Source organism: Sinohyriopsis cumingii, chromosome 7 (genome assembly GCF_028554795.1).
Source record: "Sinohyriopsis cumingii isolate HCF-2022 chromosome 7, ASM2855479v2, whole genome shotgun sequence".
NCBI lineage: Eukaryota > Metazoa > Mollusca > Bivalvia > Unionida > Unionidae > Sinohyriopsis > Sinohyriopsis cumingii.
In genome coordinates this window covers 33,890,094-33,914,047 of record NC_142967.1, presented here as the reverse complement: position 1 = coordinate 33,914,047, position 23,954 = coordinate 33,890,094, and the positions used below count along the sequence as shown (strand labels likewise).

General features: G+C 34.2%; 1 protein-coding gene and 1 long non-coding RNA gene across 4 annotated transcripts in view; both read left to right on the top strand.

The window, feature by feature from the left end:
- Positions 1-10,473, top strand: part of LOC149794997 (regulator of G protein signaling 12-like) — a 163,952-nt gene extending 153,479 nt beyond the window's left edge. The window contains exons 14-16 of one of the 3 annotated variants that reach the window (XM_089964659.1): positions 2,202-2,221; positions 5,680-5,827; positions 7,388-10,473. In XM_089964659.1, the coding sequence (XP_089820785.1) occupies positions 2,202-2,221; positions 5,680-5,827; positions 7,388-8,373 (1,154 nt within the window). In that variant the 3' untranslated portion in view covers positions 8,374-10,473. Of the gene's footprint in view, positions 1-2,009; positions 2,222-5,679; positions 5,828-7,387 lie in introns of all 3 variants that reach the window. The other 2 variants (XM_089964658.1, XM_089964660.1) reach the window with 2 other exon arrangements.
- A 4,911-nt stretch (positions 10,474-15,384) lies between these two features.
- LOC149794996 (uncharacterized) lies at positions 15,385-21,875 on the top strand. Its single transcript, XR_016422078.1, has 2 exons — positions 15,385-16,208; positions 19,309-21,875. It is a non-coding gene; the product is annotated as an uncharacterized LOC149794996 (long non-coding RNA).
- Positions 21,876-23,954: the final 2,079 nt, after the last annotated feature.

Here is a 23,954-nt window from a genome sequence, read left to right as displayed (position 1 = left end):
CATGTTTAAATCATAATAATTAACTACCAAAAAAAAGATTTAAAAAAATAAAGTACCATATTTTACTTCTGGCAAAAATACCAGCTTTAAGGTACTTGTACCTGGTATATTAATTTTGTATACTCCTTTACAGTTTTGAAATTTTACTTATTCACATAGACCGTAGTGTCCGTTGCTTTAATACATTTAAAAATGTACATTATAACCATGTAAAAATGACAACTATTGGTTTTAGGTGAATTGCTCAAAATATACCATTTATGGTATGTACTGATAAACCAGTTGACCAGGGTCCAAAAAGCAATGATTAATTGTATGAATGATAAGGTGAATGGTTTTATTAGGTCCATACTGCAGTTCAAAGTAAAAGCTGAAGCATATAATGAAATATATTGACACAACATCACTTAAAGTGCAGTGAAATTTAAATTATTTATTTTTTGTATTCTGGGCTTTTGAGTATAATCTATTTTATTAGTGTGCATATCTTTATCGACATGTGATTGAAAGATACTTGCTTTTGCATGAAGAATCAGCATACATATATGTGAATGGGCTTTTAGGTTTGACCAGCTGTTGCCTTGTATCCCATACATTTACCTTTTTACACATGTATGTAGCTAGAAAATAATGAACCTAATGGCCATGATACTGGAGTAATTCTTTTTTAGGTTTTGATTCCTTAACATTGTTCAGTTATTGGACACATTTGCCAAATTTGAAATATTTAGTTCAGAGATCAATCAGAGGGACATGCATAATGAACTTTTAAAATAAATTGGAAAAGGATTATAGTGAAATCTCCTTATTTGAATCATATCATAATGGTGAATGCTTTCAGTTGTCATTTTTTTATGATATTGTACAATGAATTTACCATATTTATTTCATATATCTTTGCATAATGTCATATAGCACATATATTCATGCAGCATTAAGTGCATTTTTCCTTCAGTTATCATCTATATGAGCTCCATTATTTATCAACCTTTGTTAATAAGCCATTTTGTATCATTTTAATTATCACCCTGTCATCTTCATCAAAGCCAGTTCAGATTCTTTCATCGTTGATAAACTGTTAACTTCTCAACTAACTTTAATAACCTTGTTATCAAAACAAAATTTAATTGGTATCTTTCAGTATTGGATTGGCTTCTCTTTAATTTCCTTATATACCTGTTCTTTAGATAAAACTCAGCTGGTAATCATTTCAAAGCCACTCTGCCCTGTTTGTGATACAAAATAATTTTTTTTTAAAAAGTTGTTAGCTCTGACTAGAACTTCTTTCACTCTTGATTCATCTACTTCAGAGATAAAAATGCAATGTTTTCAGAAGTAATTGTTAAAATACATTGAGCACTTTTAAAGATAAATATTTTAAGGAATACCAAAAGTGACAATATGGACTATTGTGCAAAATCAGGTATTTCAATGAAAACGGGAAGTCAGTTAAGTTCAGTTTTGCCCATCACCCCTGCCGGGGTATAGGCTGCCCACAAAAGATTGCCAGAGGCTTCTGTCCTGTGCCATCCCCTTGAGCTGACTCAAGTGTGACCTATCTTAGTGATGTAAGTCTTCCAGAAGAAGATCCTTCCTCCCTCAGGCTTTCAGTTTCTGGTTTTTCTTCTCTTGGTGTTTTTGTAGCAAGTTGGGTTTTACAGGGTCTGGTTGCTAGCCCCACGCCCAACCCTTCTTTTACATCCGGGCTTGGTACAGGCAATGGCGAAGTTAAAACAGGAAGTAATGTATGTAAAATTATTGGCAAGTGTAACTTCTCAAATGAAAATATTTTCTTTTCATGAAAAAAATATTTCCTTCTTTATATTACAAGAATGTCTTTGTTCTCTTGGCATCTGTTGATGTTGTCTTCCTTACAATTTAATATCCTTCATCCTTAACAAACTTTTGTACATTTGTCTTCAGTGTAATCTCTTTCTAAATAATTACTTGATGGTGTATAAATTTCCTGTCTCTGTGTATAACATGTATCCATGTTTATTGTCTAACAGCATGGACAGGGCTAAATGGATCCTTTATAACTTCCACTAGACCACCTCTTCCTAACAAACTCAACAAATATGGTTACCCTAGTAAGAAAAATCGAGGAAACTCTCTAGACGACATTACTAACCAAATATTTGGAGATTTGATGCAAGGAAAATCAGAATTGGCTCATAACTTTGATGAACTTGGAATTTTAGATCCAGATAAGACCGTTAAGGTAAGACGGCTTGGTGGTTGTTCCATGTAATCCGTGTGCTGTGCTCAGTGTGGTGGCTTTTATTTATCGCACTCAATGGCTATATCTTTAATGCTGCTTGAATCTTTGTAACATAGCATATCCAGTTTATTTTATTTATAGGGGAATAATACCTGATGTGTATAAAATAGTAATTTCACCATTGTACATCATGAAGATGCAAGCAGTAATGAATTCCAAACAGTGGTTTATGTTTCAGTTACAACAGAAGGTCTGTTAGAAATATCAACAGACAAGAAAACCTAAATAAGCACCTCTCTGCTTAGAATTTAATTATAGGCTACAACTTACTTGAAAGGGATGCTGCAATCTTAACAAACACATTTAAGGTACGATTTTGCGGTAAGCAGTGTTTTGCAAGACCAGATGAAACACAAAAAGACGCTTAATTGGCGGTTAATCTTGCCTGGTTTTCTTGACAAGCAATGATTTTTTAAGAATTTTGACCAGATGTTTAAATTGGATTAGATTTTAAAACCAATGCAGAAAAGTCAAAAGTGATCCTAATGCCCTTGATGTAGTGTGGTGAAATTGAATAATGACGGACAGACAGGCAGTTGACATTGATTCACAAGGCATTCAAATGCTGTATGTCTCAAACCATGACTAACTCCAGATTTGTGAACATATAACTTCCATTTCTAAGAGGATTGACAATAATAATAAATCAGATATTGGTCTTTTCACAACCAGTAACTGGTTTGCAGTCAGTTTGGATTCTTTAAAACTTATTTCCCTCAGGCTTTCATTTATTTATTTCCCAAAGTGCGTATGGGAAAGGCTTTTCATGCTTTCTTGCCAAAAGTGCTTCTGCAGTATTAGCTAGTGCTACCTTTGTCCACAACTTCACTGCATATTATTTTTCTTTTTTACACTGCCTTAAAAATCTTTCCTAAAAATGAATAATTCAACCATGTTTTTCAGATCCTTCGAAATAGTGCAGACCTGTAGGTTAATTACTGCTTGTATAATGAGCAACTTTACACTTGTAGAATTGTATCACAGTTAACATCTTTGCTTTATATACTGCTTTTTGACAAAACCTCTTCCTATTAATGCCACAGCACGTTTTTGAATTCCAGTGCATTTGTTCTGATCTTATTGGCAGAGAAAGATTGATTTAAAAAAACAAATTCAGGCTTGTTTTGACGTACAAGTTACAGATGAACCAGACATTTTCACTATTATTGGTTTTGTTCTCACTTTGTTAATGCTTTTCTGTTTATGATAATTTATTCATGAAAATGTACTTAATAAAACAATATTCATTTTTAAAATAAAAATGTTTAAAATATACTTTTGGATTCTGAGCCCTAGGACTATAGCTTTATATTCTCTGATATCTTTGTATTTTTGGGTAATTTTTATGATTTGAATTTAAAAATGGAAGTGCAAGAAACTTATTTTTACCTTGCATTAGTTGACCTTTTTATGAACTATTTATGCTCATGTTCTTAATATGCCATGGAGTGAATTCTCATCAGTTAATTTCTAATAAGACTAATGTGGGAAGTAGTATTCATGGAAGATTTTAACAGATCATGAAAAAAGCTTTTTACAGATATAATTGGCTTCATTAGTAATATGTGGATTGTTTTTTTGTAAAAATGGAAAGTTTTAACCTTTTAATAAAACACTTGTCCTTTTCTGTCTGATAGCTCACTGCATTATAAGAATTCTTTTTTTCCCAATGCTTGTATGATAAATGTACTAATAGTGAGAGGCTTAGTAAATCATTGGGTTTTTTTTAGATAGTATTTCAGCTGTTGGTGATGCTAGGTTTTTCAGGGGGTAGTCCTTTTTTGCAAGTTATTTCTTTTGCTGATTTGTTTCTTGTTTTCATTTTTTTAAATAGAATTATGCATAAAAAGTATTCAGGTGAAGATTATTGTGAATAGCAGAAAATGTTTGGTCTGTCCATCAATTTTTCAGTTTTTCTGTCCATTCTCTCATTTTCATACATCAAATCCCTTGGAATTTTGAGCATAGCCAAATTTCATTTGCAGTTAGACAATGAAACATTGGCCAAGTTTTTATGTGTTCTGCTTTTGGTTAACAGAGTTATAGCCCTTGATTTTCAAACCCTCCCAAGTTTTCCCTCAAATTATTGGATTTCAGCCAGATTTAGTAGGCAACATGACAATAATCAGGTGTCTACTGTTTGACCATCCTCATTTTCCTCATTTAGCAGAGTTATAGCCCCTGATAATGTGCCCACCTTTCATTTTCGCACAACTCCATTTATTATAATTGGATTTCAACCAAATTTGTTTGACATCTTCATGTTGGATGGAGGTTGGATGAAGTTGGTTACGAGTTCACTTTAATGTATCAGCAAGCTTAATATTGATGGGACCTCTGTTGAATTCAGTTGTCAATATTTTGCATAGATAGTCCTTCATTGTTTCTGATTTGATTGATTTTCTTGTTGGATTTTGAACAAAACTAGTGGTGAGCTTGATATTAATAAGATCTCAGCAGTAATTGAGTGTCATTGTTGCATAGGTAAATGTTTAACAATTGATATCTTTTAGCAGTTATTGGCCCAGAATTCAACTTTTCTTTAAGCATTGGGCTTTATGATAGCTTAGATTCATTTTTCACTGTTTCATCTGCATCATTTAGAAGAGTATTAAGCCCCAGTGTTTGACCCACATTTGTTTCCACACTTCAATTTCCTTAATTATCATTTGATTTAAAGAAAATTTTACTTAACTTCTCTGTATTGATATATTTAAGCAGAATTTGATTATCAGCGTCATACATCGTGGTTTAGTTAGGATTAAAGCTACAGAATGTTGAACCCAAGCTTTATATGGTGCTTTTTATTGATGAGCCTTTGTCTGGGTTCCATTGCCAGTGTTCTGACTCGTCAGTCATGTCTTCCTACCTTAACATATTTAATATATCCCCATTGTCATCTAGCTTAGCCACTCTCTAAACAACAAAATCTGCTACTTACGACAAAAATCCTGGGTGATCAGTTTTGTTTTTGTTTTTGCTTTCTTTATATTTATCATTTAGGCACAAAGAAATGAGTTTCCTGGTTTTAAAATTGGGTAGTTAAGTAATTTAAAAAAAATAAAAATACGCTCAAATTAATTTCAGGATTTCTTTTAAAACCCAGGGTTAGAAAAGTGCTAGGATCAACAACGATAAAACAGCATTGGTCAGCTGACTGAAAAGACGCCTTTCTTTTTGGCCATATGATTTAGAGAAAGGGAAATACAGATTCAGTACAAAAAATATTTAAATAATAAAAATATTACATTTGTATTTTTAAATTTCATTGTTGATTTTTTTATAATCTCTTTTTAACATTTCATTTTGAGGCAGTGTAAATTCATTATAGCAAACAGATCTGTTTGGCTCTTCCATCTTTAAACTTATCTCATTTTATTTTCTGCTCTTCCTTACAGGATACCAAAGGCGTAGATCCTCTATCTTTGGGTTTATTGAAAAAAGAGTCCACCGCAATGGCGGCAAAGGAACATGGGAAGACAAAGATGAGACAAAAGGTCACATTTGCACTCCAGAAGAACGAAGTCAGAAGACACCCAAACGATGGTAAGATTCCAGTCTTTATTAGGGATTCACATTAAGTTATAGGGGCCCCTGATTATTACCTTTGACATCTTTTTGTCCATTGGTTAACACTCATAACCACAGTAGCTCTGCAACCTTTCAGTATAAATGAATGACATTTAGTAGGTGAATCTCCTATTGCATGTAGATTGACTTTTGATCTTGTTTTTTAATCCATTGCTTCATTTAGTATTGATAAAAGAAAGGTCAATAACTCAATCTCTATTACAGCAGTTCTTTGTAATCAGCATAGCTCAGGAACCATTGAATATATTCTGATATGTACATTATCTTGCTAATTATTTTTGTCGTGTCAACTTTGTTTTAAATGACTTGACATTGAAACAGTTATGTAACTTGACAGTTCAAGTCTTCACATGAGATGATGCTAGCAACTGACATTACTCAGCAATAACCCTCCTGCATTTTGGACAGTTATTACCTTTTTTTAATTTGTTTTTTCATTGTAAGGGTCACTATGACTTTGTAGCTCTTTCTTGTTTTACTTCTCAGTTGACAAGTGGGTTAAACAGTTGTTTGGTATATTTAATGGTACAATGTTTAATCCCTTAATTTTTCTCAGAATTGGCTATTAGTCATCTTAAGTTGATTTTAGTTAGCTGTGTCTGACACCTAGGGAAACTACACTTCGAATGGAATTAGTTTTTCTAGGGTACCATTCTATGTTAATTTCCTGTGTCAAATAATGGTTTATGCAAACAGTTGTTGGCTAAAGTGTTCATTGATCAGACTAGTTACTCAAATTGTACTCTACACTGACTATAGATTTGCGGAATATGAATCATTAGTTATGACCTGGCATTCTGGTGCAAGTTAGAAAGATAAGTAGTTCTATCTCTGATTGAAACATTAAAGACATTGATCTCTGTCCATGCATGTTTACAATCAGAATGCCCCGTCTTTTCTGTGGATGCTGGAAAAAACTGATGTAAATAATAGCCATTCTGAATTGCCCTTGAGCCCATATTTGTTATAACTTGTCATTAGATGATGTGTCGTCAATATGAGACAACATAAACAATTGTTCCAGGTTATTGAAACCAAATGATTTCTTCAACTTTTTCATTACAAAATTGCAGTAATAACATTTAAAATTATAGGTGTGGGTATTTCATTGATTTTTTTAAATGGTGGCTCACAAGTTCTATTGTCGATATTTGTGCTTTTATTTATAGAATATGTTCTTTGCACACACGGTTGGATGTTCATCCACCAAAACTTTATGAATAATCAATATGATTACCTCTGAATAGGACAGTGATATTCCAAATGTGCAGTCATGCCAGATAGCTCTGGATTATTCAGGGTCATAGAAGCAGTGAGTAATGCCCTACTGCATAAAATATAATGCCTCATTTTACACATTTGGAACTTTAATTACTGGGACACTCAGAAACTTATATTTATTGTAATGTGCATATCATGAATTTATATGCTATATTCATTTTTCTTCATATCTGTTATAAATTTATGCAGTAGAATGTTGATGAAATAATTATTAAATCATAATTTGTTCTGCAGATGATGACTTGTGTCATCTTTTAAAAACAGCATCAAACCGGAGCCTAGATGATCAGCGTGGAGTGTCTATGCAAGATCTTGAGCTTCCAGAATTTTTGCGGAAGAGTGAACGACCACTTTCTGGAAGGGAGAGCGCCCCTCCCATGTTGATGAGAGACTTAAGTGAGTCTGCCTCAATGAAGAGATCTGCTGATGTGATGGCATCAAACATTTTTGACTTTGTTCACACAGAAAATGATAAGTTTGTTGCTTACAGAAGGGAGAGAACCCCTGAAAGAACTAGTTCACAAAATAATTTAGATAGTTTTAAACCATTTGTGACTTCTCCATCAGAAAAGCTGGACTTTACTGATCGGAGTTTCAGCACAGAAGGAGTAATTCCAACAGAAGAAGAAGCACATTCTTTCTTTGACTTTCCTCCACCAGCAGACACAGATTTTGATGATCCTCTTCTTACAGAAAAGAGTCTTAAAGACATTGGCTTCAGTTATTCACATAATAAATATTTAGCGAGGTCCCACAATTTTGTCAGTTGTAGATCTCATCAGACTAGATCTGGATCACCGGGTGTGAAAAATCTTGATTCTCCATTAATGTCTCGTGAGAAATTCTCTCCAAATCGGACCCTTTGTGGAGATGATTCCTCAGAATTGTCAGATTCATTAGATACAACAGTGGTAATGTCTCCACGACTGCTGATGTCTCCGAGAAATGATTCAGATCAAAATAAAGAAAATACAGCAATATCCTCAACAGGATTAAATCTTAAAAGTGTTCAAAGGACCTCTCGTCACACAGTTATTCATTCCAATAGTCCCATAACCACACAGGACCAGACAGATAGTCTTTCTGCTGTGGACACAGATAGCAAAATAAGTAGGACAAAATTATCTACACCAAAGAAATTACACAGCTCAGGTACAGCAACTTCGAAGCAGAATGTAGTGTATCTTTCTGATTCTGAAGCAGATGTAACCTATGTATAGATTAGCTTCTGTTCTATTTAAAATTTCTTGTTATTAGAAGGTTTTAAGTCAATCATTCTTCTAAATTTTTCTGTTATTTTCTAGCCTTTCTACTTTCCTTTTTGTTGTAGAGATCTTGATTAAAAATGTTCTTGCTAATGAGATCTTGGTTATGTGAATCATTTTTACAGTGGTTGCTAAATATTAATGGTTACTCTTTTTATCAGAATATGACACTTGGGTAACTGAACATCATCAACAAAGATCTGCTATTTGACTGCAACAGAGCAAGGTCTGTTATTGGCTCCAAGTCAGGTCTGGAAATCTTAAAATTCACAAGCTTGTGTTTGAGCTTAATATTTGTTTTGACAATTTGTAGACTACATTAATTCTGAAGCTCATTTTAGATTGGCTGTAGTTCTAATTTTATGATAACCAGGCCTGAAGTGAAAAATTGATCCTGTGCTGCCAACACAAAAGGTTCTTGAGCTGAAATGAAAATGCTGACTTTTAATTGGGTAATGTCTGTTCACTAACCAGTCAGATATCAGCACATGGGTTTGAATGAGAATTTTTTTATATCTTGGGGCCTAGCATATATTTCAGATCTGAAGAAAAAAAATGAATTCTGTACTCGGTCATAGCTGTGTTGAATGTATAATGCCTTGGCACACAAAAGATAAACTTTACTTTTAGATTTTTTTAATTGAACTTTGTAATATTTGGATAATATTGGTAACAAATTATTTTTTGCATTTGGCTCGGGCAGATCACCCTTTCTAATCACTTTTAGAGGTAATTTTAATAAAATGGATTTTGTAATTTGTCTCAACAATGTGCACTATACATTTTTAAAACGGAATCAGCAGTTTCATATTTTACGATTAGAATAATTATATCTTTTGAAAATATAATGTATGTATTGTTTCATTAAAATTTGTGCACCTATTTGAGGTTTTCTAGTAACAATTATATATTGAGACCAATTTAGGTTTTTTAAAAAGGTCTCTGGAAGAAAGAAATTTTAAATATATTGTTGAGTATGACTTTTAAAGGTTGATCCATTGAAAGATTTTTTTCACAAAGATTTATTTAAATCTAAAGCCATATGCATAGATGTTTAAATAGTGGTCATGTGGGTATTAGATTCTCCATGGTGATGGGAGTATGGAACTAACTGAATGTAGATGTTCTGCAATTAATAATGAATGATTTTTAATACAGAGAATGATTATATTGATTAGTTAAAGCTTGGGGAAAGTTCTCTTTTTTTAAACTTTACCACAGATAATATTTGGTGCTGGTTATGTTGACATTTTCCTTACCAAACGAGTCCATTGTTCTGGCATTGGTGGCATTTTGAGAAGAAAACAAGTTCAGTGTTTATAAAGACATAATGTTTAAACATAAACATACATTTTAGATAAGAAGATTCTTTTGTCAGAAATGGGTTAAAACACTATTATAAAGCCTTTCCATCAACACTAAAAAATTCTGCATTGGAAAGATTTTGGCCACCTTGAATTATTTAGTTGTTTTTTTTTTTTGTTAACTTGTATTTATAATATTTTCTTACGTTTAATTCGGTGGTTCACTTTAATTACATAACCTCAGATACTTGTTAAACTGCATGACCAATTCATACTAAATTTATTTGACCACTGTGGCATCAAGCCCTTTCAAGTTTGTACACATGATAAGTCAGCATTAAATAAAGATGCTTCAACAGTTCACATTTTCTACACATCATTTTAATTTTAGAAGATGAAAATTTACGTTTCAGTTTTTGACTTATTCAAAGGACATGTGCAAGTAGCCATGTGATGTTCATTTCAGCGTTCATACCCCATCATTGTGGAGGATATTCAGTTCAGAAAAGGAAAAGATTGTCGTCATTCTCATGTCAGATTATTTGATTACAAACTGGGCTTGACAAAATGTATACATGAGCCCAATGTCACGGTAATATTTTGTATAATCCTAGTAGTCATATATCCCAAATAGAGGGATTATTTTGTTATTTACCAGTAGCTTAAATTTCAAAGTCAGGCAGTTTTGTTCATCTTTTTATTAGCAATCCACATCTGTGTAAAGAATAAATCAAGTCAGTTTTATACCCTTCACCTTCTCTTGTTATCTGTTGATTTAGTTGGTGCTGGAATTAGCCTTTTTAAAAGGTTGGATGAAAGTAGATGAAATTGTTCAACATTAAAAGGTTGAATCATAGAACAACAAACCTAGCTTTTCTTGCACACATTTAGTACATTCTCAACTCAGTACATGGGGTCTTTAAGAAATTTTCAGGGTGGGCGGGGGACAAGAATTTGTAAACAGTGGTCTTGCAAATATTGCATATTTATTTTTTGCATCTGTGAAATTTGCATAAATTTTGATCATGTGTGCATCCTAGAGTATACTCTGGATGTTTTTTGAAAAGATCTGTTATATGCAACATTTCTTTCATATTTTGGATATATAAATGTTAATAAATGTTGGATGTCCAAATTTTTGATGCTCGGGTTGAGTAAGATGTAAAATGTTTTATGAAAGCTTTGGCTGGAAATTGGTGATTTAACATTTAGTATTTGTGGAAGAAGTCTAATCAAATGAAAACCTCATTAAAGACTTTTGCCTTCTGCAGACAGGTTGATGAGACTAGTATCCATACATCAATCAGATGATGGTTATGCATAGCTCCTACCACTGTCTTTCACTGACTTCTCAAAAACAGAGAGCAGATTTTGACCAAATTTGATTGAAATCATCCTTGCATGAATGGCTTTCAGTTTATACCAAAAATGCCAAGCCAGTCACTACTATTACTAAAAGTAGAAAATCCTTTCCAACACCATTTTGTAGAAAGCATCCTGGCATGAGGTGTATATGAATTTGTACAAATGATGCAGATCTTCCATCAAATATGACCATACTTAGTTCTCAAAAACCAGCAGAATTTTGTGAAATTCAGCAGCTTTCTGAAGGCATTTCAAATTTAAACAGATGTTGCAAGTCAAATGCTCTAATATGGCCATGTTACTAAAAATGGAAAATTCCAAACAAGATGCCCAAGAGGGCTTAATATTGCTCAGCTGTGTTAACATAGATAAGTGAATGCAAATTCATACACATATTGAAACTAGAGGGAAAAGAAAAGCTTGGGTTTGTTTCATGTTGCTAGGTTAACTAATTTTGTTGGTGTCCTGTCTTTTCTTTCCTTCTCTAGCATAATAAGTAGTAATTTATATAAACAGGATTCCATCAAGGATCTTTCTCTGCTCCATGGAACTAGGCCCTTGTTCAGAATTTGTAAATTATTCATAACCTGGTTTCAAAAGGGAAGTTGAATCTCATTGGACCATATGGATTCATGAGTATGACATTCACACACCAGGCCTGGCCCTGCAGTCACAACTTGTAAACCATTATGATTCCCACACAAGGGCTGTAATGGCTGTGGTTGGGACTTTGGAACTTTTGGTTGTGGTTTCTACTTGCCCCCCATCTGGTCAGTCTACATCCACAGTACTATGAGTGGAGCTCACTCATAAATGTACTCCTGATATCTTATAACTTTACATTCAAATCCTATCAAAATTAGGTCATGCATTTGACATGCGTGTTCACAAGGTCAACTAATCACATACTAGATCACCACATTCCAGCTTATTGCATCAGCAAATGGTATTGCCCTTGATGAAATTATTCACTGTCTCCCATAAAAACTAATTTGTTATTGGATTTTGGTTAAGCTTTATAATCCACTTTGGGACTATGACAGCATTCTACATAATGTTTATTTGCAGAGTTACGGTTAAGGGTGGAATGATACGCCAGAAACCATATATTACCGGTATATTGGAATATACCATCCCATATTACAATAGTAACACTTAATGAAAATAATTGCTATAACAATTACTACTTGAAAAATACAACATCTCTAAGTGATGTTACCTTGTGGGACGTCAGATGGTAGTCAAATGAATATATAAATTTAACTTAAAATAAAACCAGTCTACAAAACACCAGAAAGTGGTCAAATTACCAGCAAATAAAATTTTCACTGCCATTATCGTCCGGTTTAAAATTTCCACACTGCATTTTCTGCTTTTTTGTTAGGAATAATTTCCAATTCCATTTTTTTTTTTACATTTCTAAAAATTAAAATTTGGGTCTTAACACTTAACAATTAACTTAAAAAAGGGTCTACATTAATCGGTATTTCAAGACAAGGAAAGGAAGTTAATGAAATATAAGCACTTTGATCTGACCAACCAATATTTATTCAAATGTTTTGCTCTTTTTTTTATTTTTTGAAGCTAAAATATAAATCGTAACAGCTGCTGTTGCATGCTTTGTTGTATGTACATTCTGGGCATTGGATACAAAAATAAATTATTTTAGAGGAATTCATATATTTACAGACTCTTGAGTACTATTCAGTTAGTGTCATTATGAACAGGACATAAATATGAGGCAAAGTGAAGTTTATAAATTATTTATAACTGGAAAAATATCCCTAAGTCTTGATTTGTCCCCCCCCCCCCATTAAACTTTGCTTGAATAATGGTACTTTGCATCTCCTTTTACATTCTCTTGAAATCAAATGCTAAGCGTACATCAAGGAAAAAAGAAATAATGTTCTTAAATTAAATTGTGTGGTATACAGAGATTTGTTGGATGAAAGGAACTCGTTTTCTGAATCCTCCACATTCCAGGCAAGAAGAATATTCTAGTAAACAGATTGACTAGTCAGGATGAGCTGTCCTCAAGTAATGATCCCTATACCAGTCAGTAGCAGACATTTTTTATTTCTGTGGGGCAGACCATTACTTGATATGTTGACACTGAGGCTTAGCAACACGCTCCTTCTTATGTCTCCAGCGCCAGTCCAGAGGAAATGGGCGATTGACACCTTCACTCGTCGATGTGATTGACAGCACCTACGTCTTTCTACCTTTCCGAATATTCCCTCAGGTTTTTCACAGAATCAGGACTTACAAATCACAGCTCATCCTGTTAGTTCTCCTGTGGCCCCAGCAATCGTACATAGTTCAACAATCTTATCTACCTTTTGGTCAACAATCCCAGGGAATTTCCACTAAGGAGGGATCTGCTTTCAAAGTAAGGAATGTGCCTATTACACAGCACTTCCAATTCTCCACCTTCACGCCTTGCTTATATTAAATGATGCATCTGCCAGAACCAGTTTTCTAGCAAAGTTTACATATGTATCACTCAATGCAGAAGGCAATCGACTTTCAGTGTTTACGATGCCAGGTAGAGATATTTCTACAATTGTTACATTAGGAAATGCATTGATGCTGTCTGCTTTCATTTTAATTTCATTTACAGTTTTTCTTCATTTCTTCTCTTTTCTTTCTGATAATAAAGATTGCTCAATATATACCATTTAAGATCAATAGAGCAGCCTTCTTCAGTACTCCTATGTTTTCCATGTACTCCACAATAGGATCAGACCCAGATATTTTAGAACTGATCAGGTACTTTGAGCTCGAAAAACAAGGTAGACTGGTGGAACCTCTCGTGTTCTTTGATCACTGTAGTTCCTTTGAGACTTTACCATTTGTTCTCTCCCTTGCAGCAGTGAGAAGTTAAATTTATGCACTATTAGTGGAAACGGTTGTTGACGGTTTAACAGTAACTAGAATTTGATCTCTCTTCTTTGCCAACCTAGGTTTCTGGCCAAGAATCAGCCATCATCTGTAGCTCCTTTCCAGTTGAAATCCCAGTCTCAGTCATATCTGTGCTGGAAATGATCATGGTATACTACTTTGCCTTTGAGAGCTTTACTTTTCTATCTAAATGACATGAAAAAAGAAAGCAGAATAACCATTTTTTTCCTTCCTCAAAAAGGTAGCTTTATTATTTTTGCACCCACCATCTCAAAGTGGATTGTTTATTAAAAAGTACTTATTGATCTTTAAGATAGGGAGGGAGATATTTCATAAAAATCAAATCCCATGAGATCATGGCTGTTTTGCTGCAGCTTGGATCTTTTTCTATTAATTCTTTTCTGGAGAGTCCCCAGCCAAGTGGTAATAGGCGCTAGCCTTTACATATCACATAAATCTTGCCTCTTTCTGCCGGCATTTTGTTTGGTTTTCCCTTGGTCTTCCTCCACCAAATATACTTGCTGCTTTATGGCTCAAAACTTGCAAAACCACTCTTCTTGAGCGATTTCACTCCACTTTCTCATTTTACCTTGGATCAATGTAGCACGAGTGTGAGGGCATATTTGCTTTCGGGTCCAATTGTATCAGTCTAATAAGTTGTCAAATCATCCTAGAAAGTTCATTTTGACAACTTCTATTTGGCCCCAGCCTCCTACCCTTGCAGGCAAATTCGAAAGTGTAATAATAGCTTATAATGTATTGCTGCTATTGAAATGTGAGTGTGAAAAACTTTGTGAAATTATAATTTTGTAATGCTTGCCATCAATATTCAATCAAGATCAAGTTCATAAAATATGCTCACAATCATACTATGTTAAAAGTATGTAACCAAAGATCTAATGTTGAACTGATATAATGATTTTAAGTTGTCTCCGTTTGAGAATGTTTTCATACCTCCAGACATGGTTTCCAATTTGTATGCCCAGGGTCATAAGAGGGCATAATTGTTTGCTTTTGTCTTTCTCCATGTCCTTATGGCCCGAATAGTTCTAGCAGTAAAATAATTAAAGCAGATGACCTGGAAAATTTTTCAGGACATTAAAGAAAAACAAATAAGATTTCTTTTACACACTTTTGAACTATGTGGACTAACATGTATTTAGGAAAACCATGTTAGGATCATTAAGCAGAAACCACTTGAGGTAGACTAATGAAATAACGCTATTTGATTCTTATGTAGATGGCCTGATCAGATTTACGGCCCAGCAATTTTCAATTTTTTGGGCACATGGAGTGGGGGTGGGGTGTGATAACATTTGAAGACTTCGGATGTATGGACAAAACACTTTTAAGTATAATTAAGCAAAAATCTATTGAGGAAGACAAATGTTAATCATTTTTCATATCTTTATGCATATGCAAACTTCTGAGGAAGTTGTTGTTGTGGGGTTTAACGGCATTTTTCAGCACACGATAGTATACATGGCGGCCAGTATTAATGGTGGAGGAAGAACCCGGGAAAACCCCGGAAAGAACTGCCGACCCACGAGAAGCTACTGGCAAGCTTTCTCACATACCAACATTGGCTGAATCCGAGACTCGAACCGGCGCAGACAGAGGTGATTCTGAGAAAGACAATAGAACTTATTAGTATGCATGTCTTTATGCATATGCAGTCTTTTGAGGAATACAAATGGACTTCAATTTTGCATGTCTTTTTGGACATGTAGATGATCTGAATATTTTCAACACAGTGAGAAATTTTTTATATAAAAAATAGAAATATAACTGAACTTTGTTTATTTGGATTTTGGGATTGTATCTTTTTTTCTGAGAGTGGGTTTGAAGATTACTTTACTAACACAACTTACATTAGTGGGGATTATCTTGTTTTACAAACACAATTTCTAGTTTGCTCATTCTTACGTTCAGTTCTGTGAATACGAAACCCGATCTTGTATATATAATGATGAATATTTATAATTGGCATATTTTGTTGCTAACTACGCAGAATGGTATCTAATAAAGATAGGGATCCTTTAAATTTAATGAACATTAAGTAAGCCAAGATTATGTTTATAAATACATGCCTCGGAACAAAAATGTAATGAAACCTTTTCCGTTTATTCTTTAAAGTAATTTTTCTCCAGATTACAACTACGTCCTTGCAAAAGAAGTTGGATTTGTCTGGATAGTGTGTTATCCATATTGTCTGAAAAGGTAATGTATACAGAGTTACGTGCTCATCTTGTGCATTTCATTTACATACTTCTAGAGATCAACATTACATCATCTTTTAGGAGATAATATGTTTAATTGCAGAAAATTGTAATGCTTGAGCTGTTTTTTCTTCTTATAAATTAATAAGATTTCATAATCCATTGAGACCCCAATCCATTATCGTATGGATCATCCTATCCCAAGAAAGTTTTTAAAAAAATATTACATGAAAACTCTGTCATTTAGCCCTACCAGGGTGTAAAGCAAAGTCAACTTACGGTATGACCCTTAGTCCATTGTGCGCTGTCCATCATCTGTTCACAGTTGATATTTGCTGTAAAACACCAAAATAAGAACTTGACAGAAAGTATCAGGACTTGAAGCTCTTTCAAATTTGTTCAAATTATGCCATGCCACCATCTAATATATCTGACATGCCTGAATGTAGAAGAAAAAAAAAAACGACTTATCAAGGGACACAAAACGGAATTTTACCAAATTTGAAGTGCTTTCAAATTTATTCAAACAATGCCGAACCGCCATCAAATACGACTAACATACAAAATTTTAAACCACTTTTCAAGAACTGCTTAGCAGAATTTTACCAAAATTGGCAGGAAACATCCTGACACAAGGCTCTGTTCAAATAATGCTGGTATCCCACAAAATATGGGAGTGACTAAAAATAGAACAATGATAACACCTTAAAACTTATCAAAAAGCTACCGACACAATTTGACCACAGTTGACAGAGAGCATCCTGGCATGAAGGTCTTTAAAAGTTATTGGTTTTTTTAAATGATACCAATCCACCATGCTTCATAGATACCATAACTTCACTTGAAAAAGCCTTGAAATGGGTTTCTTCTCGAACAGCATTAAGCACGTACCAAATTTGACAGAAATCATTCCAACATAAATAGTCTTCATTTTTATACAAATTTGCCAGTCTGAAATAAAATATGACTATTATTACTAAAAAATGTGCAAACCTAAAAATTTCATCTCTTTTGGAATGTGACAATATTTAACTGGCATGAAGAGATTTTTGCAAACGATGCTGATTCGCCATTAAATATAGCCACATTAACTAAAGATTGAATCTTTCGAATGACCGATCCAAATCAACTCAATCAAATTTGACAGAATGCATCTGGATATGCTTGATTCTCAAGTTTATTCAAATAATGACAATCAGACATTGAATATGCCTGCTGCTACTACAACTATTTAAAATTTAATCTAAAAGCTGCTTAACAGAAGTTGACCCAATTTGACAGAAGGCCTTACACATTTATAGAGATGATACCTATCCTACATTAGAGCTGGTGGTCGTTTCTAAAAATAGATATACACTGTTGTAAAAGGCAGATGTATTTTTAAGGTACGTGCTTAGGGTTAAACGAAATTCATGTTGGGATAATTGCCTCTATTTGGTTGATAATATCAGTATCTGGCATGTTTAGTTGCGTTTCTACCTTTGTACTTTTGTACGAATATGGTAGGTGTTCATGCCGCCTATCACTTCTGGTCTCATCAGTAACAATAGCCATACTAGATGGGATTAAAGTATCACTGTTAGTTCCACCTGGCCGCTCTGGAAGCCTCGCCACAGCTAGTAGAGTCACTCCAAACAAAGCCGTGGTACAGATTATCATAAGGAACATTCATATCAAATCTGATTAACATTGGCACAGACATGCTGAAGAAGATTTTTATATTAAAAAAAGGAAAGAAAGAAAAGAAGAAAGAAACGTTTTCATACCAGAGCTAGACAGTGGAGCCCCCCTAACAATATACTAGTCGAGCATATCATAAAATTAGTTTGTACAGAGTTTGAATAAAATTTCTTAGCCTTGTTGGAGATTGATTTGCAAATGGATTTTCTACCGTTGCTCTGGAAACCACGCCTTTGCTAAGGGATCCATCCAGAACGTAATTCTGGAGAGCATATCCTTTGTAGAATAGGTCTGATGAAATTGTCTCAGACGTTCAAAGAAGTCAACGTGGAGTTTAAATCCAGTTGCTCTGGAAACTACAGCTTTGCTCGGGAAGCCATCCCGAGTGTAATTCTGGAGATCATTCTTACAAAGTTTAATTAAAAAATTATTTCAGTTTAAAGAAATTAAAAAGACATTTTCTACCCAGTTGCTAAGGAAGTCACTATGTTGCTAGGAGAGCCACTCTGAGTCTGGTAAATTATATTGCAAGAATTGTTACAACTAAGTTTAATCAATATTTGTTCGACCGTTCTGGAAAATTTGGAATTTCCATTGTTGCTGTAGAAGCCGCACCATTGGGAAGGGAGCCACCCCACTAGCAATTCTGCTAGAACATAGAAACATACCTACCACATTTTATCAAACTTGGCTCAGATGTTCTGGAGAAGAAACATTTAAATTTGTTATCCATACAGTTGCTATGCAAGCCACGCTATTTGGGGGTGGGATTACAAAGGTAAATCTGGTACAGCGTGTCATAGGAATCGTGTCTATCAAAATTCATCCGCTTTCTGAAAGAAAAAAAAAAATGAAAATAAGTTTCCTACCTGGCTGTAGAAGAGCCACATTGGACAATAGTTTGATAGAACATTTCCTAATAAACATTCCTACAAAATTTTATTAAAATTAGTTTAGCTGTTATAGAAAAGATATCAAAAATGGTTATTGCTGAAGCAACACCATTGCTTGGGAAGATACGATAGTCACACTTTTGATAGAGCACGTTCTAAGAAATATTTTTACCAATTTTGATCAAAATTGGTTTAGCCCTTCTAAACATGAAGTTGAAATTATGTTTTTCATATAGTTGCAAAAGAAGCCACCAGAAAAATATTTTGGTAGATCATGCGTGAGAAATATTTCTACCAATCATTATTGAAATTGGCCAAGCGGTTGTAGTCGATCATAATTACTACTAACAATGCTGCTGCTTACGTAATAGCGTTATGGTATGTCTAAAAGACTAATCTTTCTTAACTTTAATCCCAGAATAATTAACTAATTAGAGTTTCGCTGTTAAACTGATTATCGTTTGATAATAATAATGCCCCTAAATTAGCCATTTTAACAAATTGTTCATATTTGAGGATTTATTTCAGGAACAGACCCGAACTTCCAAGTTTGTTATGAGATGAGCAGAATCCAAGCAGTTTTCAGAGATGGAGGACTTGTAATGGTTGCTGCATGAGTGCAATTTAATTAGAACATGTTGAACAATGATTGATTAAAAAATGATAAAATGATGTTCACATTATGTTTCAAATTTAATTTCTGACATTTTCATTTACTTCTCACTTTGGAGCAATGTATCACCCAACTGCTCTATTACATCATGTTCTTTGTGTAGATTCGGATGATCAAGATGTGCATCGTATTTATATATAAACAAATGGACGTGGTGCGAACATGAAGCAGATGGTTGTGCAAGAATGAATGAAGGACAGAATGAACGTGATATTCGCAATGTCAAAACAAACGTGAGAGACAGTAATTTAAATTATTATATGCTATTTTTTTCTCCGTCAATTTTATACTGTCAGAATTGTGCAATATTATTTCCATACTGTACGGCTTCATACCGCAAAACACGTGCGTCTAAAATAGTATAGTGTATTAGGAACTACTTTGTGCATGTATACTCATGTAGCGGACGCTTTAGGTTTTAGTTTATTAGATTTGTTTGTTGGTGAACTAAAGAAGCTGTTTCGTCTATTTGAAAGGAGAGATAATAAAGTGGACGCTATGTACGAGTTTACTGAGTCAAAAATAAAGCTTTCAAACAAGCGAATGAACGTGATATTCACAATGTCCGCAACAAACGCGAGAGACGCGGTATTTAAAATACCATTTTGATTGCTTAAACATATATGTAGGACAAATGTTCGTAACGTTTCGTAAATGGAGTGTTTCAGACTATGAATAGTGCATTCTGGGGTATATAAAAATAGCATAGAAAAAGCACATTGAAGCCATGGGTTATCGCATATCTCTCAGAGACTTGTCATTTTATAAGTCAAAGTACTTAATTCTAGAGAAAATGCAGCTGATGTTTTGGTAAAAAATAAGGGACTAAGAATCAATATGCCAAGACGACGAATAATTCTTATTTCCCGCTGACTGAATGGACCGTCACCCAACAGCCTCTTTGAAATTTTCCACCTTAACTCTTTTGATACAATATTTTGGATTTATGCTAGCGATAAAAGCCATACTACAGTAAAGGCCATTACGTTGCTGGAGTCCCTACAAAGAACATGCGGGTGACAAGGCATAATCATGTTATTATCTGGTAATAAGAAATGTAAAATATATACTTACATTTCTGCATCTTGAATTTCCTCAGTTCTGCAAATCAGAATTACATGAGCTATGTCATGGGTTCTAAAACTTGATTACAGACCGCGAAATTGTACCGTAATTTGCACTACATTCTCCTTACTGTTCTCATTCTGAAATGTATGTGATATTCCAATGCGTCTTTTTTATAATTTCAATTGAAAGAGTTCACATTTTCCCTCATTATGATTCCAAACAATAAAAGACAGAACAGAAACACACATCAGCTGATTTAAGGTGAGCCCCTCCCTACTAAAATCACATGTACTTCGTGCGGAATTAACACAGCTAATAAATCCAGTCGATCACAAGCTAAAATGCAGAATTAAGTAGAATCGACACAAAAACAATAATTCCAGAACAACTGGAAAAGTGCTGCAATGCGCATTCATTCACAATATGACTATACATTTCAATTTTAAGTAGACCAAAGTAACTAATAGAATCTATGTTTGGGTTTGCACCGAGACAAAGAAATCCCAGTCAAGGGGTTACATTATTTGTCTCCCCTCGAGGCTTGAAAAGTGTTTGTTTGTGACCAGTTTGGAGTTACATTTTGATTTTTATTCAGATTATTTGGATTCTAAAAGATTAATTATTTTTCCTGGAAATATTTGAGTGCTCATACAGAACTCTTGGACAAAGACATTTTTTTTTACAAATTTTATTCGGAAATTCAAACACCGGAATTTTGTTTGTGAATCAACAAAGAACTGAGGACATATCCGTAATATAAAGGCTATATTATACGTCATCGCATTCCATCTTGGATTTTTCGTCGGGACTCGATGTTGAATTCATTAGAACATTTCATTACTAGGACTTCTAAAATTTAATTCGTGGATTATTCTTGGATTATTTTTGGATTTGATTCTTAAGACCGTAAGTTCTTATTTTTAACTTTTACACTGTTTTTTTCAAGGGAAATAAATTATTTGTTATATTTTTCAAAGCTTGTTGTTTTCACTCTTTCTTTTGTTACTGTTTATTAGAGCCTAAACATGTAACATAAGAATATTGAGTGTCTGGAACATTGTTTACTATTAGTTTCTGACAGTCATTTTCTCACGCTAGAGTCTGTAATGCGTTTAGAAGCCAAATCGGGCAAGTTTACTTTCATAGACATTTTTTTTCATTAGCGAGTTAAGCTTTCCGGCACCAACTGGTGCACGTAAAAACCATTGCTCGTCTGGCCCAGGTTCATGCACGTACGTTACAGGGGCAAGGTAAAATGGATGGTCATGGCTACAATAATCAATTGGACGTTTGTTGATAAAATATTTGTAGATAGTTACCGGACACCTATCTGGAAATAGAGCGTTAGCTTACATTCTTTGTTTTTCATTTATCGTTTTTTTCTTTTATATCCTCCCCTGTCCTGGTCTTCGTCTGTCTCTCGTTAAACTCTAAATATTTTAGTTTAAGTTCGCAATCTTACTTTAATGATATGTCTCCCCACTTTATGTTTCTGTGTTCTTCTCCCCCTCCCCGTACCCTAAAGTGCAAAGTATTATTAAACCGTAAAGTGTTCAGTAAACTTGACGGTGTGCTGGGACCCTAAAGCTAATATTCATACAGTTTTTTTTATGTCATCATCAGTTACGGCATTAGCAGTTTTGGGTTTGTTTCCTCTCTCTCTCTCTCTCCCTCTCTCTCTGTTTTTTTATCATTTGTCATCCATGTTGGGGAGGGTCTTAGTCCTACATGTAAGACCATGACGCTGCTATTTTTGTTGTGGGCGTCAATAAAACAAAAGCAACATGTGCTATGTCTTACATTGTAGGACTAGGGAGGGCCTAAATTGCTTTATCAGTCAAGCTCTTTAATTTGTAAGGTAATTTACCTTTTAAAACTATGAATAAATTTTTGTTCATTACATAATATCTTTTGGTAATTAGTTATTCATTCTTGCACTCATTCAAAAATGAATTTGTTTTAACAAATTGAAAGTATATCACTTGCGCTATGCAAAATTTTTTATTTGCTCACACATTATTCTTTAAATTCAATTGTGTGTTATCAGTCAATATGTAGGCCCTTTTAACCTCTCAATGTTGTCGGCTCGAATTCACTTCCATCATTCTGTCGAATTGAAAAGAAAAAATCTTGAGAGAATGCTGTTCAGGGCAGGTGCCGGCACTTCATTTATTGGTTGTTGCGTATTTATTATGGAATACATTATTAATGCAAATATATTGTTTCTTGTAGTGTATTTTGTATCATTAATTCTTAGGTAGGAAAACAAAATGAGTATATAATAAATAAAACTGGTTGATGTATTTCTATGGGAAAATATGAACCCGTTTTTTCCAAGATCGTGCAGTATTATTCAGAAAAACTCGTTCATATTTTCCGAGTTTTTCTGAATAATACTGCACGACCTTGGAAAAAAAAGAGTTCATATTTTCCCATAACAATGCAGTAACCTGTAAGTTCTTGTTGTTGTAATAAGATTTAACGCTATTTTCAGCACTAGCTATGATATACTTGGCGGCCAGTATAAATGGTGGAGGAAGAACCCGGGAAAACCACGGAAAGAATCACCGACCCACGAGAAGCTACCGGCAAGCTTTCTCACATACCCACATTGGCCGAGCCCGAGACTCGAACAAACGCAGAGATGGGATGGCAATGATCCGTAACGGTGAGCGCTTTAGACCACTTGGCCACTCGGGACACCCCCACCCCACCCACCCCCGTAACCTATAAGTACATTTAACTTACAGTTCTCAAATATACATATATGAAGGCTGATCAATACGCTTTAGATACCATTAGCGTCTTGATTACTCAACCATGGTTCCGCAAACTATTGTATATTGTATCAGATCAGTCTAGAACATCCCAGATTTTGTTTCTTCCACAGGACACTCGTTAAAAAAGCTCCATTAGAAGCATTGCCGTTATCAGGGAGGCTATGAAAAACAAACTTACACACAATACATTTCTGACATTTTATGCTGTACTTGGAGACAATAAACACGGTAATGATATCGGACATATTTCCAGTAATTAATCTGCTTTTATGACCAAAACCAGATCTATCCATTTGGCTCATTTATACATTCTGTTTTTGAATCGTTACTTGTGCTCATCCATACTGGATAATGCTATAGTGCTATCAATACATCCATATCTGCTATTAGCACATAAATTTTTTCAGATGGTTCAAATTATTGTCAACGCCCATTTCTTGCATGTTTCAGGAGACGCGTATTTAATCAGAGATCTAATTTACCCAAGAATGTAATCATATCAAGTGTTAATATTTTGTTTTCACCAGTTTATAAACATACCTTGAAATTACCCTCATGCACATTTGTTTTGCTTCTGGCATTGATAGCAAAGGGACCAAACTTTTCATTTCTTGGATTGTAGGAATTTCCATACATGTAACGACAGAGTTACC